Below are 16,670 nucleotides of genomic sequence, written 5' to 3'. Positions count from 1 at the left end.
ATGGCCATTACTTCGTCCGAGACCGACCGTAACGACAAGGAGATGGATAAGCACCAGGCCAAGGGCCCGTCGCGGAATACATCCGCCGCCCCGTCCGACAACGGGATAGCGACGCCTTCGCACAATTCCATCTCGACTCCAAATGGGACGCGCCAGAATGGTGTCGCAACTCCTGTGCCCGAGTCGGCTGCCTCGAGGCCGTCGCGCAAATCTTCATCGAAACCCGTTAAACGCGAAGCCCTTTTATTCAGCGACCTGCCAAGCGCAACCGAGGAGGCCATCAAGTCTTTCCAAGTCATCCCAGACTGCCAGTATGGCTCTAAAAACATGGGAAACACAGACGGCGATGTGCTGGACTGCGACTGCAAAGCAGAATGGGGTGAGTCTCGGCCCTATTCAATTGGTGGTGGTGTTTTTTTGTTTTTAATTCTCCGAATCGAGCCTGCTACATCTGCGAGCCAGCCTACTAACAAACTGCTTGCTTTACTACAGATAACGGTCACAACCATGCTTGCGGCGAAGACGGTGACTGTATCAACCGGGCCACCAAGTGCGAGTGTGTTGTCGGAACCTCTGCATGTGGCGACGATTGCCAGAATCAACGGTTCCAGCGAAAGCAATACGCCAACGTCGACGTCATCAAGACCGAAAAGAAGGGCTATGGCCTACGAGCGAAAGAAGACCTGCGGGCCAACGACTTTGTGTTCGAATACATTGGCGACGTCATCAACGAGGCTACCTTCCAGCGGCGCATGATGAAGTACGACAAGGAAGGTATCAAGCACTTTTACTTCATGTCTTTGACTAGGAGTGAGTTTGTTGATGCCACTGTCAAGGGCAATCTGGGCCGTTTCTGCAATCATTCTTGCAACCCAAACTGCTATGTTGACAAATGGGTTGTTGGCAACAAACTACGAATGGGAATCTTTGCCCTGTGCGACATCCAGGCGGGCGAAGAACTTGTTTTCAACTACAACGTTGATCGCTACGGTGCCGAGCCGCAAGTGTGTTACTGTGGCGAGGCAAACTGTGTGGGCTTCATCGGAGGTAAAACACAAACTGAGCGGGCTACCAAGCTGTCGACTGCCATAGTTGAAGCCCTGGGTATTGACGACGGGGAAAACTGGGATACAACTGTTGCGAAGAAGCCGCGCAAGAAGAAGAATGCCGGCGACGACGAGGATCCCTACATCGATGGCTTGGAAGCCAAGAATCTCTCTGATGATAGCGTGCGCAAGGTCATGGCAGTTTTGATGCAATGCAAGGAGAAGTGGATTGCCGTCAAGCTTCTTGATCGCATCAGGGCCTGCAATGAAGAGCGAATCCTCCACATTGTCGTGCGCATGCACGCATACACAATCATGAAGTCGGTTTTGACTGCTTTTGCGGAAGACGACCTGGTGGTTCTACAGGCTCTACAAGTTCTCGACAAACTGCCTCGTATCACCAACAACAAAATCCAAGCGTCAAATATCACCCAGACTATTCAAGGATTTATGACCAGCAGCCATTCTGAAGTTGCATCTGCTGCAAGCAACCTTATCCAGTCATGGGCTAAGCTGAAATCAGGATATCGGATCACCAAGAGACAGGCGAGCGATGTACCCTACGTGCAAGACGATGTATTTTTCGACTACGGCAGAAATCGACACAACGATGCTTCTAATAACAACCAGCCTACCGAGAAGAAACCCCCATCGCCCATCATCGATGCCCCCAAAGGCCCTAAAAACAACACCCCTCAAAGGAATCCTTTGATGCAACAGCAGGCCAGACGCCGCGTACCTTTCCATGGCGCCGGCGTAAATGCAATTGCACTGCCACAACAACAGCAACAACAGCAGCGCTATCAACGGCAAGAACAACAGGACGATCCCTTACCGGAAGGATGGCACATGGCCAAAGACGAGCATGGAAACAACTACTACTACAACGCCGCTGGCCAAACTACCTGGGAACGACCACAAGCGCCTCGTTCTGTTGCTGAAGCGCCAAAGACGGTGAACAAAGCAGCACAGGTCCAGGAAATTTACAAAAGCCTCATCGAACAGGTTCTTCGCGAACCCGCAAAACGCCAGGAGTCACCCGCCATTTCAATGCCGCAACAGCCCCAGCAGCTGCTGCTGCCACCCAAAGCGCACGCTGTTGAGCCGAAGCACGGCAAGTCTGAATGGTGGATAACGTTGCCCATTGAGAAGCAGAAGAAATATTACGAAAACACAGTATGTCGATATCCTCACATTAGGTGCTATCTTGCCACTGAAATGCTGACAATCTTCACAGATAGCAGGTCACGTCAAATCCGTTGCCGATTGCTACCGCCACAAGCTCCCTCGCGACGACGTAAAGAAGTTTTCCAAAGATGTCTGCAAAAAGATGGTCGAGTCCGATTATAAACGTGGCCGCGTAAAAGATCCTCGAGCGCCCCTATCAAGCAAAATGACCAAGGACTTGAAGACATATGTAAACGACTTCTTCAAGAAGGCCGTAGTCAAGTACCAAGCAAAACAAAAGTCTTCTCCTGATTCCAACCGCAGTAGCGATCTATTAGCGCCGAATAGCTCTACCTCTGCACATGACTCAGCGCCCGCTTCCATTTCTGCAGCTTCTACAGCTCCAACAGAGGGGACGCCGTTCTCTGAGCCTTCGAGCCCTGGTTCTGACGGCAAAAATAAACGCAAGCGCGACGGAGACAACGAGCCGACCTCTGTCGCACCAGAAGATTCCGAGGCGTCTTCGAAGCGCGTCAAGGACGAGCCAGAAGCCGCACTGTATCCCCCGCCTCCACCTACAGAACCCAGCCAGGCCATGAAGGACAGGCAGCTGTTTCGTGAGCAGGAGGAAGCACTTGAGCGTGAAAATGAAGAAGCGCAGCGCGACGAGGATGCAGCCATGGCTTTGAAGCACACGAACGGCATTTCTGTATAGGACCAACTCATCGCCTAATCAACAGTTGACTTTTGACAGCTGGTCAGTGTTGGCTAGTGGGTTTGGGGTTGACTCTGCTTTTTTATATTGACTTGGCATATCCCTCTTTTTCTTCCATCTCTTTTGCCCTTTTTTGGTCTCTGGTCTCGTCACCTCTTGGGAGTTTGGGGGTGTAATGCCTCCTGCGAGCCGAGCTCTTTATTCTTCTTATTCCTTTGAATGAGCTGTCTTTTTTCTCTCTTCACCGTTCTCATCTTACTTTTTTTCTTCTTTTTAATGCATTGGGCCTGCGACTTGTTGCGAATACACATACTCAAAAGTCGCGTTTCACAGCCATTTATATTTCTTACCGGCATTTTCGTACCATGGTGGCTTTTTTACTCTTTCCTTTCTGGACAGACATGATTTATTTTTTGGTAGTCATCAACAGACACCTTTTTTTTCTCTCTCTCTCTTCGTTCTAGATAATACTTGTTTTTTCTTCGCTCTTGTCTTCAGCTTTACCCTCCCGGTTCATCTATCTGATTTTTTTTTAATTTATTTTTGGGGAGTTGTGTGCTGATTGGTCGTGATGTTGGTCTACTTAAAATGTATGCCCTAACTGACTTTTCTGGTTCTTGGTTCTTAGTTGGTCTTTGATGTCTGTAATTTATGTATGCCTTGATGGTGATGTTTCCTGCTGTGAGCACAAGCTTCAATCGCAGATGTCAAATGAAGAAGAAAAGCCCGTCTCCTGGCATCATAGTTCAATATAACAGTAAACTACCAGACAATACAAGTCGCTATAAATCAATTTCCTTTTCCCACACATGTTGTAAGACGTCGTTCTAGCAGTCCCAGTCCGAATCTGAATCGGTTTCATCCTTTTGCTTCTTCGCCATAGGTCCCGTGATAGTATCACCCTTTTTTATAAATACATAGCTCCGAGACAACCGGTCTTCGCCCTTCCACCCACCACCAGCCTCGCCGTTCTTCTTGTTCTTCACGACACCCAGCGTGCGGGCATGGTGGTATCCCGGGTAAACGTGGGCCTGAAAGCGGAAGCTGCGCTCGACCTGCAGGCCGCTGTGGCGTGCCAGATCACGCACGTTCCATAGCGTGTAGGGCTCACCCTCAAACAGGGTAACGACGACGGAACCACCGGGCGCGAGGCTCTTGAGCGCGCGCGCAAAGAAGCCAACCAGCAGCTCTTGGTTGTAGCGCACCTGGCGGTTGACGTCGGTGCTCTTGCCGCCAACGTGTGGAAAGTTGAACAGGATGCGGTCGAAGCGGCCGGCCGCCACATCGGGCACGTATTCGTCTGTCTCGGGCGGCGGCTTGTACGCCAGGCCCGGCCCGCGCGTCGCATCCACGCCGTACTGGATGCGGCAGCCTGGCACGGCGCGGATAGCGGCAATGTGCGCGTCGGCGTGCGGGTACTTGGCCAGCAGGTCGGCCTCGCTTGGCTCGTAGACCGTCGCCAGCAGGTACTCGCAGCCGTGTGCGGTCACAAGCGATGCGGCGAAACTGAGGTCGCCCTCGCCCATGAGCAGAATGCGCTCCTTGGGGTCAAAGGGGATGGTGGGCTTGGGCGGCGGCGGTGGCGGCGGGCGGGATGCTGCGCTGTTGGCGGGCTTTTTTTTTATGCCGCCGCTGGCACGGGGGTCTTGCTTGGAGCCCTTGCTGGAGTGGCCAGCGTCTTTTTTCTTTTTGCCTCCGTCAACGAAACGCGTCTGCTGTGGGTACTGAGACTTTCTTTTCTTTGCCATTGTGGTAGTTGTGTGTGTATCAGATACTAAGAAGAGTTCAATGGCAGTCTTGTTCTGAGATAGCAGTTTAGATGCAGTATCAGACACTGTACAACGCAGACACAGAGAGTCTTGCTGGAAAAATAATTATTAGCTAGTCTGTGAGATTGATTAAAGAAACATGTCGCAACAAATACGTCAGTCATGGTCATCCGGGATTGCACTGTCTCGATGATTGTGTTAATAAAGCATGTCGTTGATTTTTGTCTCGTTTGCACGTGACTGGCTTGAGCGGGAGGACCTCGGGTAATCCAACTAGGGTTAAGTTGCCGAAAAGGGTAGTGTTGGCCAAAGGAGGAATTTATTAGTTCCGATGCGTAACTGAAGCATGAGGGACGGGCAGTGGAAGATGCAGACCTTTGTTCTTTGGGCTTCTGTGCGCGCTGGTAAAATCTGGCTTGCAGACATCCCAGACGCGAAAGGTTTCGGATCCCGTGTTTTTGGTCCTATTTTTGGCCAACAATGAGCGTTGGGCTGGGGGTGGGCGATCGTTGTAACCCTAACGTCTGTCTGTTAGTTGTGTAAAAGGACACGGGCAGATTTAAAGAGGTTTTTTGTAATAGCGGCGCAAGGGGTCGAACTACATCTTGCAGTCTTATTCTAATATCTGACAGTCGAATTTGAATTGGGGAGCGGCAAAAAAAAGGCAGCACTGGGGATAGTGGCGTCTGCAAGCATGCATTGAAAGAACAGACAATCTTTGGTGGATGAAGAGGCAGTGAGACGAGCATGTGTTGTTGCTGTTGTTGTGTATGATGACGGAATCAAATGCATAACTAGTTATGTTGTCTAACAGTAAAAACTTGTAGGTGACGTGACGTGCCGTGACCTGAGCGACGACAAGGCTGGTTACATGATAAAAGAAAGCTCCGAGCTGTGCAACAGGAAAGCCGAGGGACAGCAGGACTGGATGGAGCGTGGCGTGGCTAGAGCCTTAGGACGAGATGGTGTGGTGAGGTTATCTTGCAGCAGCAGCAGAAAAAAAGAGCACTAGACCAGCTTCGTCGATACAATGACAGTGACGGCATGGCTGTGGCCAATAGGATGGCGGCAAAGGGCGAGGGTTGACCAATTAGCGGCGAGCAGGATATTTGGGCTTTTCGGGGAGGTAGGCTGATGCGGGTGGCGATGGTGCAAAGTTTGCCGGGACTTGTAGTCGGAAAGGAGAAAAGAGGTGCAGCTGGGAGCCCGGTCGCTGGGTGTATGCATGTTTCGCTGTGTCTGTCGATTTCGATTCTTGTAGTGGGCGGGAACAGAGGGGGAGAGACATGTAGTGCTAGGATGTTTGGAGTGGCAGTATGGGTATGCTGTTGTAGCACATGCGTGCTGGCGTGCGTAGTTAGTTGTATTTGCTTGTAGTTGTAGCCGCGGGAAGTGACGGGATTGGCAGCTGGCGCAAAGACCGACATACGGCATCATCGGCAGGTGCCGGCGGCCGAGGGCTAGTGGCGCGGCAAGGCGTCGTTGGCGGCGTTTGGCCGTTAGTGGCAGGATGGGTTGAGCTACATGCGGTATAGCTGTTGGCAGCTGGCAAACAGACAGTCTGACAGTGGCTGCCGGGGGGGGGGAAGGAGTCGGGAAAACGCCAGCAGGGTTCAGTGTAAGGCGCATGTGTGGTGTTCTTATTGAAGGACGCCCAAGACGGAGACTAGATTGGAGGCTTCGTTGTTTTCTTTTCTTTCCTCGTGCAAAAAAGACTTGGCTAGAATTTACGACGTGGTGAGTGTAGAGCGCAGGTCTTTTTTTTTTTTTATTTTTTTTTACCAGCGACGAGGGTTTTCAGCCAGACCTGGACGCCCTCTTGATGCCCTAAAGGCCCAAGGCTGTCTTTCTGTCTGTCTGACTATTTGTACATTCTGTACGCTGTACCCTGCGCGCGGCGGCCTTGTGCACCAATTTGGACATGCAGGGCAAAAAAAAGTCTGAATATTTTGATGGAAAATTCCCTTTTTTTCTCTCTCTCTTCTAAGCACCGCCAACAACACCACTGGACTGCACTTCCCTTCACGTTCCTGCTCCGCTGCTGATTGTTGGAAGAAGAACGCGTTGCTGGCGATAACGACATAACTAGCCCACAGTCCCTGAAGAGCAAAGCACACCTTTCTTAAATCGCCTTCTTTGGCCTGGTCTGGGGGGGCAACGAACGTTACCAAAACTCAAGCGGCCGCCTAAGCCGTCATCATCATCAATCGCCTCGCCTCGCTTCATAGTGTTGTGTGCTGTGCTGTACGGCTTTGGCTCAGCGTGTCCGGTGTAGACGTCAGCACATCCTGGACGGTCCGGGTTGTCCTGCTATTTATTCAATGCCGCGCCCTTTTCTACGGGCGTCTGGCTTCTTCTCCCTAATTTCCACTGCATCCACACGCTGCTAGTTCTTTGCTGTTGATCCTTGATACTCACTCCCACCGCCTGGCGCCCGGTGTTTCTGCGAGCAGAATCTCATCTTCACCAGACTTGGCCGCGTCTCTGAAAAGCCGTTTCCTGCTCTGGCTGTCGCAGCATTTCCAGTTGTGCCGTTTTACTGTCGCTGTCGCTGTCGCAGCGGCTGTCGTTTCATCCGCCCTTTGCCCTTTGCGCTTTGTGGCTGATATCACGCTTTGGCACTGTCTCTTTTTTTAATTCTCTTTTTTACCGTTTGGGAAGTTCTCCATCGTCAGCCTTCTTCACTCCTTCTTCCTCCAACAACCCACCAATATACATCACCACCTCACAAGTTGCGCTTCTTCCCCTCCACCACAGCCTTCTGCTCTGTTCTGCTGCCCGCCCAGCTTGTCCACCGCTCTGGAAGCCCTGCCCTGCTGTCCCTGCTCCTGCTCTTGTTCTCGGTTTACTGCCCGTGCCAGTCCACCAACAAAAATAGGACAGGGTGATCCATCCATCTTACAACTAAATATCCTTTTTTTACTGCCTCTTTCACCCACACACACGCTGCCCATCTCTACGTTCCTCCCCCCCCCGGCCCTCGCTGACTACCAGCTAGAGCTGCCCGCAATTGTTTTCCTGCGGCAGCAATGTCTGTGTCTGCAATTCTTGTCGCTGATCAGCCCTCATCAACCGGACTTGGCTCGGCGACCGCTGCTCCCTTGGTCTTGCCAGCTCCCCTTTCTTCTACCTCAGTGTCTTCCGCTCTTGCGGCCTCTACCCCGTTCTCTATGCCCTCTACTGCCCCCACCTCTGCCTCCTCGGCCGAGCCTGCCGAAGAGCCCACCATGCCCTGCTCCACCTCCACCTCCGCCTCCACATCCACCAACGCTCGCAAGACCACCGCAAGCTCACGAGGGACGCGCGCCCCTCGCGGTCGCGCCCGTGGCAACCGGGGCCGCGGACGGGGCGGCCGCCAGGCCACCGCTGGCCGCTCCAACGCTGGCGTCGGCCAGGGCCGCAAGGGCCGCGGCCGCATCAAGCAGTTTGGCGATCCCATGGTGCAGGCCTGCTACGAGCGCTCCAGAGAGATCAAAGACCACTACAACACCCTGGTTGCCGCCCTGCGCCCGGCCCTGGCCGATCTTGCCCAGCGCAGTGCCGACAAGCTCGTGGCCGAACCCCATTCCCACGAGCTTTCGGAAGAGTACCGCCACGTTACTGAGAGCCTTAATGGTCGCCTGGCCAGCGCCATCGATGAAATCAATTTGCGCTTCCATGCTGAGCAAAAGGTTCTCCACGAGGCCATGGACTACCAGCATTACGTGATAGAAGAACAGACCAAGGTACATCCTCTATCAATATTATGTTACTGTCTTGTTTTATATTCAACTAACCCTCTATACAGAATGCCTTTGAGGACATCGAGGACCAGTTTGTCGATGCCCAGATGAACCGCCTCCGTATCTTGGAAAAGCTACACGATCTTTCGCTCCCTGTAGATGTAAGTAATCTCTTCTACTAATGCCTAACCACCTCCCCCTCCACCCTCAAAGAAGAAAACAATGCGCCACCCAAGCGGTTTTCTTTTATTTTAATCAGAACATTTCGTGTGCTTGCTAACATTCACACTCTGCCCTTTTATCCGTACAGATTGCAGATATTGAGCACGTCTTCAAGGCCATCTCGTCTGCCGAGTATGAAAACTTTGGTCCCTTCGTTGACTATGACGAAGAAGGACATGTGGTCCCGTATCCCTCTCGGGTTCCTGGAACCCAAATGTACGAGCTCGCCCAAAAGTTTGCTCGCCAGTACAAGGAGGAGAAAGCTGCTGCTACTGCTGCCGCTCAAGAAGCTCGCCAACAGGCTCGCGCTCTCGCCCAACAAGAGGAAGCCGAATCTGCCTTAAATCGGAAACGCGGCGGCGAACGCGCTTCAACCATCGCCAGCCGCCGTAACCCACGGAGTAGTACCCGCGGAGGTCGCCACAATGCTGCCACTAACAATAGCAGCAACAACAGCACTAACACACTGGGTGTTTCTGCCGCCGCTGTTGGCAATGGCGATGAAGCTGCTGACAACGATGACGATGAGCCTGCCACTGCCAAGCATCCTATGGGGATATTGGGTGGCGTTGGCGATGAGGCTGTTGACCTTGAGCCTTCAACGGCCGTGCAAGAGCCCGAGATGGAGGAGGAGGATCTCACTACAACCTCAAATAGCGAGTTGCCGGTCCGCGAGCGCAGTCCGCCGCCTCCCACTGGCATGCAACCCCCAGACGAGTACGGTGCTGCTATTGTCATCTCTCGCGGCAAAGGACACAACCGCATCATGATCCGCCCGCCTCCCTTTGAGGTCGATGACATTGAGATTGGCTTCCGGGATTCTTCCAACGATCCCACACGTGGCCCAACGGTGGTCGCCAACCGCGGCAAGTACACGGGCACTCCCTACACCGGATCTATTCACATTGATCCTATGCTTTGGAACTATGATGCCAGAGCGAACAGGGAAGGGGACCTTGACGAAGAGCTAGTCGAGAAGCATAAGTTACATCCCTCGTACGGATTTTTCCTACGCACTTCTCGGAATCCAAACCCCGTGCCCGAAGAACGCCCCGATGATATCGATCGGGGCCATTCTGTTGTTTATCTTCCGCCAGGCGATTTAATCGTCTCAGCTTGCCGGTCTACTGTCGCCATGATTTGCGAAAAGGTCAACGACGCCTCCAAGGCCGAAGAAATGAAGCCCATCATCTCTGAATTCTGCAAGATGGATGATATTGCTGAAGAAGAAATAACTCCTGACTTCAAGGAGAAAATCCCTCCCGAGTTCAAGGGCTACTCCCTTCACTACCCCTCTGTGCGCGGAGATAGGGTTGCCATGCGCCGTTTGCTTGCCGATGAAGCTGTTCGCGCCGAGAAGCTTGCGGCGTCTATTAAGCAAGAAGAGGCTGATGAAGCTTCTGATGTAGAGAATGATGATGCCCAGGTCCACCAAGACCACCAGGAGCAGTCTGAACAATCGGAGGCTGAGGCGGACACACAGGGCATTGATGCCCTTGTACAGGCATCTATCCTCGCCTCTGCTCAGGGCCTTGTTGAAGACCCATCTGAGCAGCGGTCTTCATACGATGCAATTCGTGATGTGTTTCGCCCGAGTGCGCCCGAGCCCCCTCGCCGCGAAACCACCAACATCGCCATGCTCACACTTGCTGCTGCCTGTGACACTGCTCCCCGCTTCCAAGAGTTCAACGTTCATCCTCCTCCTGTTTCCATGCCACCAATGCAGCGAGGCTTTGGCTCTTCATCCAACCAGCCCCAGCCAGTGGTAGGCTATGAATCCGCCACTTCTGTTGCGACTCTTGAAGGATACCCTGGTAGCAACAAGATACCCCATGGTCATTATGAGCAGGCTCCCAGTATGGAACAGGCTCCTGAGTACTATAACCCTCCGGACTCTATGAGTCAGTACAACCATGGACCCAACATTGGCTTTTCTCAGCCCCCAGCCATGGGCGCACATCGTTCCCCTCTTCCGCCTCTTCGTCCTGCAGCCCAAAGCCATATAAGCACACACAATGATATCGAGCCTACTAATGGATTTTACTCTGCTCCCCCACCTGAAATGTCCTCAGGTAGCCACCATGCTTATCAGTACCCTCCGCCTGGGGAGCATATGGTAGCTCAAAAGCAGCCTTTGCACCAGCAAGGGCCTACGATAAGCACTCCTGCCTCTAACAATGGCTTCTACCAAGGTCAGCCTTCTCCTGGTTCCTTTAGTTCTCCCAACCCATACGAAAACCATTTGGGCCAGCAGCAATTATCTTCAGCTCCCTCCCGCGACCGCTCAGCGTCAGTTGCAATTCTACCTCCTTCTTCGACCCTCCCTCCCGGCTCATCTGCTAGTTCTGCTGCCAAGTACCGCAAGCTTGAGCCCGCGCCTGTACCCAAGCACCGCCGCGGCTGGCACAATGAACCCCAGCCGCAGCTACGTACTGTCGGGTATGATCCTTCCAACGACATCAAAGACTACGCTGCCAACGAGCCACTACCTGGTCGTGCTCCTGCCTATATCCGTGCCTGGAGCCACAACAGCTCCAATGTGCGCCGCCGTAGTAGCAAGAAGGATGGTGAACGTCGTGACGCTGAGTAGAGTTTCAGCGTGCCACCAGAGTCTTCTGAATGTACCAGGCCCAATGAGGAAATCACCAACGATGATGATGAGGGTGAATTTTGCCACAGCAATAGAGATGAAGACATGCTTCTGCCTTTGCTGCCAGATTCTGGCCGCCTGAGCCCTTCCCCGCCCTCTTCGGAAGATTCAATTTTGGTGTCACGTTGCTCCACCCTCCAATCAGCGACGGGTATCAAAGTCAACCTCATGTTTCGCAAGCGAGTCCCTCTTATTCGCAAGATCAACAGGCAGATGCCTCAGAATATACATCTAGTTGTCGACTCACCACAACAGCCCTTGGCTTCTGATCCGCTGCTCTTGTCCGATAAGCAGGCTAGCCCCCTGGTTGCGTGGGGTTCGTCGTCTTTCCTGCACCACGATGCTGAATCGGTAGGTCATGACCTTGACTCTGCTGTAGTAGACTGCTACGGATCTGGCATCTCCGCTACAGAAGGCACTTATTTACATACGCCGAGTGAGTTGCGTAGTACAGCCGCCTCAAGCACCACAAAGCGAAAAAGATGTCTAATGGAACTAGATAGCTTGACCGAGAAATACTCCAACTCCAGCATACCCTTGATTCAGACGCCCCATGTTTCTCATCCCAATGATGTCATCAAGTCAGAGGAAGAGCAAGCGTCGGAAAGTGAACAAGCAGCGCGCAATCCTCGGCGTTCAAAGCGCCATCGCATGACTCCTGCTCGGTTCCGGATATAAGCACGATGGAGCCACCCTGCGTAGAAGGATCTCTGGAAAATACCTCTATCTTCTCTACTTCTTTTTTTTCGTCTCTTTGGCTGTTTGCCATCTTCTTCGTGGCTCCTCCCCCACCCGCGCCGTCATCAGCGGTCTACAAGGTCACAACAAACACCGCCCTATCTACTCGTCTCTGACCAGCTATAATCTCAGATCTATTCGCGGCTCTACTGTGCCCAGGACACTTGCCTGTCGAAAACTTGTCGCTTGGATCCTTCTTCCTTCTTATCACAACTACGGGGTTTGACCTCGCCTTGGCGTAATACAATCGAAAGATGTTCCATCCACAACTATAACCACAATACTCCGCGCACACAAACACACGCCCGACGCGACACGGGCATCATCATCTCGAATTGTGCTAGGCCGTGTGGTTCCTGGCCTCAGTCACAGCCAAGAATTACTGCTTTCATATAGACTTGCACAAAGCTGGCTCACTCCTCGCACTCTTCTCCTTTTTCTTCATATCACGAAATCACACAAAGCACATTGTGCGAAGTCGAGCCAAAAGAGGAAGGCTTCCAGCCCATGTTAATGTTTTTTTCCCCCTAACTACTTCTTCATCCTCTTCCTCTCCCACTCCTTTTTTTCTTCTTCTTCTTCTTCTTTATATCATAGACACCCACTCCTCATCGCCTTCCCACCACCACATCTTCGTTCTCTTTACCATGCAAAGCAGTCATGGGACACAAGCAAGAGAAACTGGCAACAAAACAACGTTTGCCACTACCTGTCCGCTCTTCTCCTATTTGTCCTTCTTTTTCTTCTTCTCTCTACTACTTGTTTTATTGGCACCTTTTCATAACGTTGCATATCGGTGGGAACGGAAGAAGAAAAAAAGAAACTGTCAAAGACGGCGGCTGGTCGGTTAATAGGACGGATGGGACAGGATATATTACTACACACCTTAAAAAGAAGGAGACGAAGGGAAAAGAAAAGGGACAAATAAACAAACACTATTAGACATGACTACACAATTCGGTGTTCTCTATCTTTTCTTTTCTCTTCGTCCATGATGAGAGGAGGGAGTTGGGTTTTTCGTCTTCTTGTTTTTTTATAGAATGCATCAGCGTTGACCTTGGTTGTTTTGACTTTTTTTTTATACTTCATTTTCGTGTCGGTGTCTTCTCTGCTTTGGGGGTTCCCATATACATTCTTATCCATACCTCGGTCGGGCATAAATACAAAGGCTTGAATTCAAGTTGTTAGTTATACCACGTAGTTTTGTGGGGTTGGTTATCTGGATCTTGTGTAATGGAGTGATGATGGTCTGTGACACAGGAGAGCGAAGATAGCCATGACGTTTTTGTCGGCTTGAATTTGTATTAGCAGAAAGTCATTTATTCGCACGTGCACCAAGCTTCTCTACAAATCGAAAATCTGTTGTTGTACATCAAATTCGTAGTCTAATGGTTGGATTTTCTCATGACCTGGTCTAGAAAAAAAGCAGAATGAGATCCAACGCAGTAAATATCTACCCTAATCTTGTCTATTTATCATGAACCAAAAACAATGGGACGGCGCATCCAAGCCCGTTCGAGTTCAGAGGTAGATGTGAGGTGGTAGTAGCTCTTTCGGTATGGGACTCTAAACATCGACACCGTTTTTGGCTGCCACCTTGGCCACAACCTCAGGCTCGCTGGCGCGGAGCTGGGCTTTTCCTAGCGAGCCTTCCGGGTGTAGTGCATAGACATTTGACTCGCACAGCTCGGCATCAAAAATGACCATGTTTTGGATCGGCTGCTGCGTCTGGCCGCGGACATTGATGACGTCTTGTGCCAGCTGGCCGCCCAGCACTGCCGCGACCGATGGAAGCTCGGTTCCCAGGCCTTGAAGGAAGGAATTGATGACTTCAGAGCGTATCGTATTGGCGGGCAGACCCAGTGCCGCGTGCTTATTCTGTACGATTCCAACAAACATCTGCAAGTCTGCAGCAACAGGTGAAGGCAGCCTTTTTGTAGTATCTTGGAACTCCCATAGGCCACGGAGACACGATAGTATTGGCGACACGGCGCGCTTGCGACGGGCATTGCGCGTGATGTCCTCGGAAAGTCCTGCCACATCTGAAGCCAAAAGCCAGGTAGAGTATAGCTCTTGTTTTGTGACATGTTCTATGGGCTTGCCATCTTCACGAGAGAGTTTCACGTCAATGATGCTTCGCGTGCGTGATTCTGGGCCAACCTTGGTAGTAATATTTCCGGCATCGCGGCGGATGACAAAAGTATGTTGAATAAGATCACTGAAGATGTAGCCGTACATGCCGTGCATTCCTGCAGCGTAGAAAGCCTTGCCGTGCACACGAGCGGCAGTGTTGATGAAGTTGAGAGCGATAGGTGGCAGGTCAGTGGCGATGATGATATCAAAATTGGAGAAGTAATGGTTGTCTTTGGTCATGACGCCCTCGGGATCGGCCGTGACTTTGACGCGTGGGTTTAGTCTTTGGACTTGTGGCAACGCAGTATGGGCGCGGTTAAGGCCCAGAGGCATATCTTCTTCTTGGAGGAAAAACTGTGCCCCAAGATCGGCTTCGGTTACGGGAGCGTCGTCGAGAATTGTGAGTGAGCCAATGCCAGCAAGGACAAGATTTTTGGCGATTTCGTTGCCTAGTGCGCGCATAGTGATGAGAAGAACCTTGGAGGATTGAATGCGCTTTTGGGCATTCATGCCCCAGAGACGAATTTGGCGGTCATACAACGCAATTTCATCTAGCATCAGAGCCAGTTAGCAGTGCATTGAACAAAGGGTGAGCAATCCAAACGAACCTTCAGTGATGCCAGCCTCGGCCTTCTTTTCTGGCCCTATACTGAGGGGGATACTGAATTGGGGCGGAGGAAATGCATCGGTGGTTGGTGGTAGAAAGGTTCCAGAGAACACGGCGCTCGCTGCCGGCTTCGAGTCAGTAAGTGATGTGGGATCGACAGGAGCCATGGGCACAATTGGTACACAGCGCGGGTGCGCGGTTTGGTCTACTGGAAGCCCACTGAGCTGAGTCGGAACTCGGGCGGCAGTATCGGGCAGCTCCGGCCCAGCAAAAGCCTCGGGCTCAGTGTTGGTCGGCAAAGAAGCCATCGTAGGGCGCAACGGCAAGGAAAGCGAAAACGGAAGCGGAGAGGTGGATTAGCAGACCCGTTGTTATTTTGCGTAAGAGCAGCCGATGATACAGCAAGCGGGCGGTGCGGTTGAAAACTTTCCACGTTCTGCTGCGTTGTTGAGGTGGTAACTGGTTAACTACTTCCATAAACAAACAAGTCAAAGCTGCGCATGCGCCACCAACACGGCAAGCTCCTGGAAGCTACGCGCGCCTTATCGCTATCAGCACGTGACTATGGTCCGCCGCATGTGGGGCCGACTAAATGGCCTTTGGGGTTCGGAGCAACGCAATGCTGATACTGAGCTGAGTCCGTGACTATACTGGCTAACTGCAGGTAGTTAGATTTTTGGGTGGGCATGTGTCTATATAGAATAGCTACCCGCTCGTGATGATACTTAAAATTTACTCAGCCAACCGTTCTTGACTATGGGATGGTCCAGGCAGTGTACTAAAAGACACACCATCACCAGCAGGTGGGATCCATAAGCTTCTGCTCCCAAGTGCCTTTGCAGCACAGCACAGGCCATTGCGGCTCTGGCAAAAGAGCCCGCTTGGATTCCGACCATTTTTGGTACTTATGGTTTTTATCGAGCCAGCGATCCAATAATGCACGCGTTGACGTCACCGAGCATTTCAAGCCCTACGCTATGCCATGTCCACATGTACATACATACATGTATCCGCAGCTGTACTTTTCACATGCTTGTACATCCTGATGTCTGGTCTATCATTTGGAATGTGTCGGCCGTTCATTTAGTGGCCCGGGCTGGTACATGAGATATGCTATCTCGCCCAATTCCGCTGTTAGTTCAGATAGCTGTGCTTCCTGTATAGTCGGATCTCATCGTTTGGGCCTCTCTAGCCCTTCCAGGACAGCCCCAAAACGAACCAACTAGAAACATGTGCCAAAGTAAGCCAGCATCAGTCTAGCCGTGGCCGGCCTATCCCTGTTGACAGCGTGCCCGGATACCTCTTGTGGTGCTCTGTTCTGCCCATCACCAGACATGGAGCTCTGCCCTCTGCTACCACTATTGTTGGATGTCTTGAATCCTGAGGGTTCAATGGAATCAACAGGAGCACTCGTCCGTCCTCCTCGCCCAACAACGTTCTGCTGATTCCTCGCTGACATTTTTTTCCTTAGCTATTCCATTCCATTGTTTCCAGGAATCCTCTTACGATCCATGCTCTCGTCAAAGCACGCAGGCTACAGCTCACAGTCTGGGGCGGTTCTATACCAGTAGCTACAAGTAATTAGCATTGGTCAGTTAGTTAGTTACCCATATCACATAGTCGCCATCACCATCGCCATCGCTATTCGCCGCCGATAGTCCATGATCTCTTAGCTCAACTAAGAAAAAAGCCCACGTGCACTATTGTGTTCTTTAGACGCTGCAAATGCATAGCATGGGTCCTGATGTAAACACTAGACTACATTTATTTGCATCTGCCTCCCAAACTTGACTCTGCCGCCTCTTGAGTCCGCTTTCAGATGTTCTCCAGTTTTGGCTCTTTGCCGCTCAAGTCCAGCCCGCCTACGTCCTGTTTTGCGCTTCTATCAGAGGACGTGCCGC

General features: G+C 51.8%; 4 protein-coding genes across 4 annotated transcripts; 2 read left to right on the top strand and 2 right to left on the bottom strand.

The window, feature by feature from the left end:
* Positions 1–2,928, top strand: BROUX77_002056 (uncharacterized protein; the record flags this gene model as incomplete). Its single annotated transcript, XM_073746554.1, has 3 exons — positions 1–379; positions 493–2,222; positions 2,284–2,928. 3 exons carry the CDS (start codon positions 1–3, stop codon positions 2,926–2,928), a joined length of 2,754 nt encoding a protein of 917 aa, XP_073607138.1.
* Positions 2,929–3,755: 827 nt separating this feature from the next.
* BROUX77_002055 (uncharacterized protein) lies at positions 3,756–4,676 on the bottom strand (the record flags this gene model as incomplete). The annotated part of the gene is made up of 1 exon (XM_073746553.1): positions 3,756–4,676. One exon carries the CDS (start codon positions 4,674–4,676, stop codon positions 3,756–3,758), a length of 921 nt encoding a protein of 306 aa, XP_073607137.1.
* A 3,050-nt stretch (positions 4,677–7,726) lies between these two features.
* Positions 7,727–11,231, top strand: BROUX77_002054 (uncharacterized protein; the record flags this gene model as incomplete). The annotated part of the gene is made up of 3 exons (XM_073746552.1): positions 7,727–8,422; positions 8,485–8,580; positions 8,730–11,231. 3 exons carry the CDS (start codon positions 7,727–7,729, stop codon positions 11,229–11,231), a joined length of 3,294 nt encoding a protein of 1,097 aa, XP_073607136.1.
* A 2,364-nt stretch (positions 11,232–13,595) lies between these two features.
* Positions 13,596–15,077, bottom strand: BROUX77_002053 (uncharacterized protein; the record flags this gene model as incomplete). Its single annotated transcript, XM_073746551.1, has 2 exons — positions 13,596–14,713; positions 14,771–15,077. 2 exons carry the CDS (start codon positions 15,075–15,077, stop codon positions 13,596–13,598), a joined length of 1,425 nt encoding a protein of 474 aa, XP_073607135.1.
* Positions 15,078–16,670: the final 1,593 nt, after the last annotated feature.

The sequence above is a fragment of the Berkeleyomyces rouxiae genome (assembly GCF_048999995.1).
Source record: "Berkeleyomyces rouxiae strain 22BRR77 chromosome Unknown BrBRR77_ptg000002l, whole genome shotgun sequence".
In the NCBI taxonomy this organism is placed as follows: domain Eukaryota; kingdom Fungi; phylum Ascomycota; class Sordariomycetes; order Microascales; family Ceratocystidaceae; genus Berkeleyomyces; species Berkeleyomyces rouxiae.
Note: the sequence above shows the minus strand (reverse complement) of the source record. Positions and strands in the feature narration are given on the sequence as shown.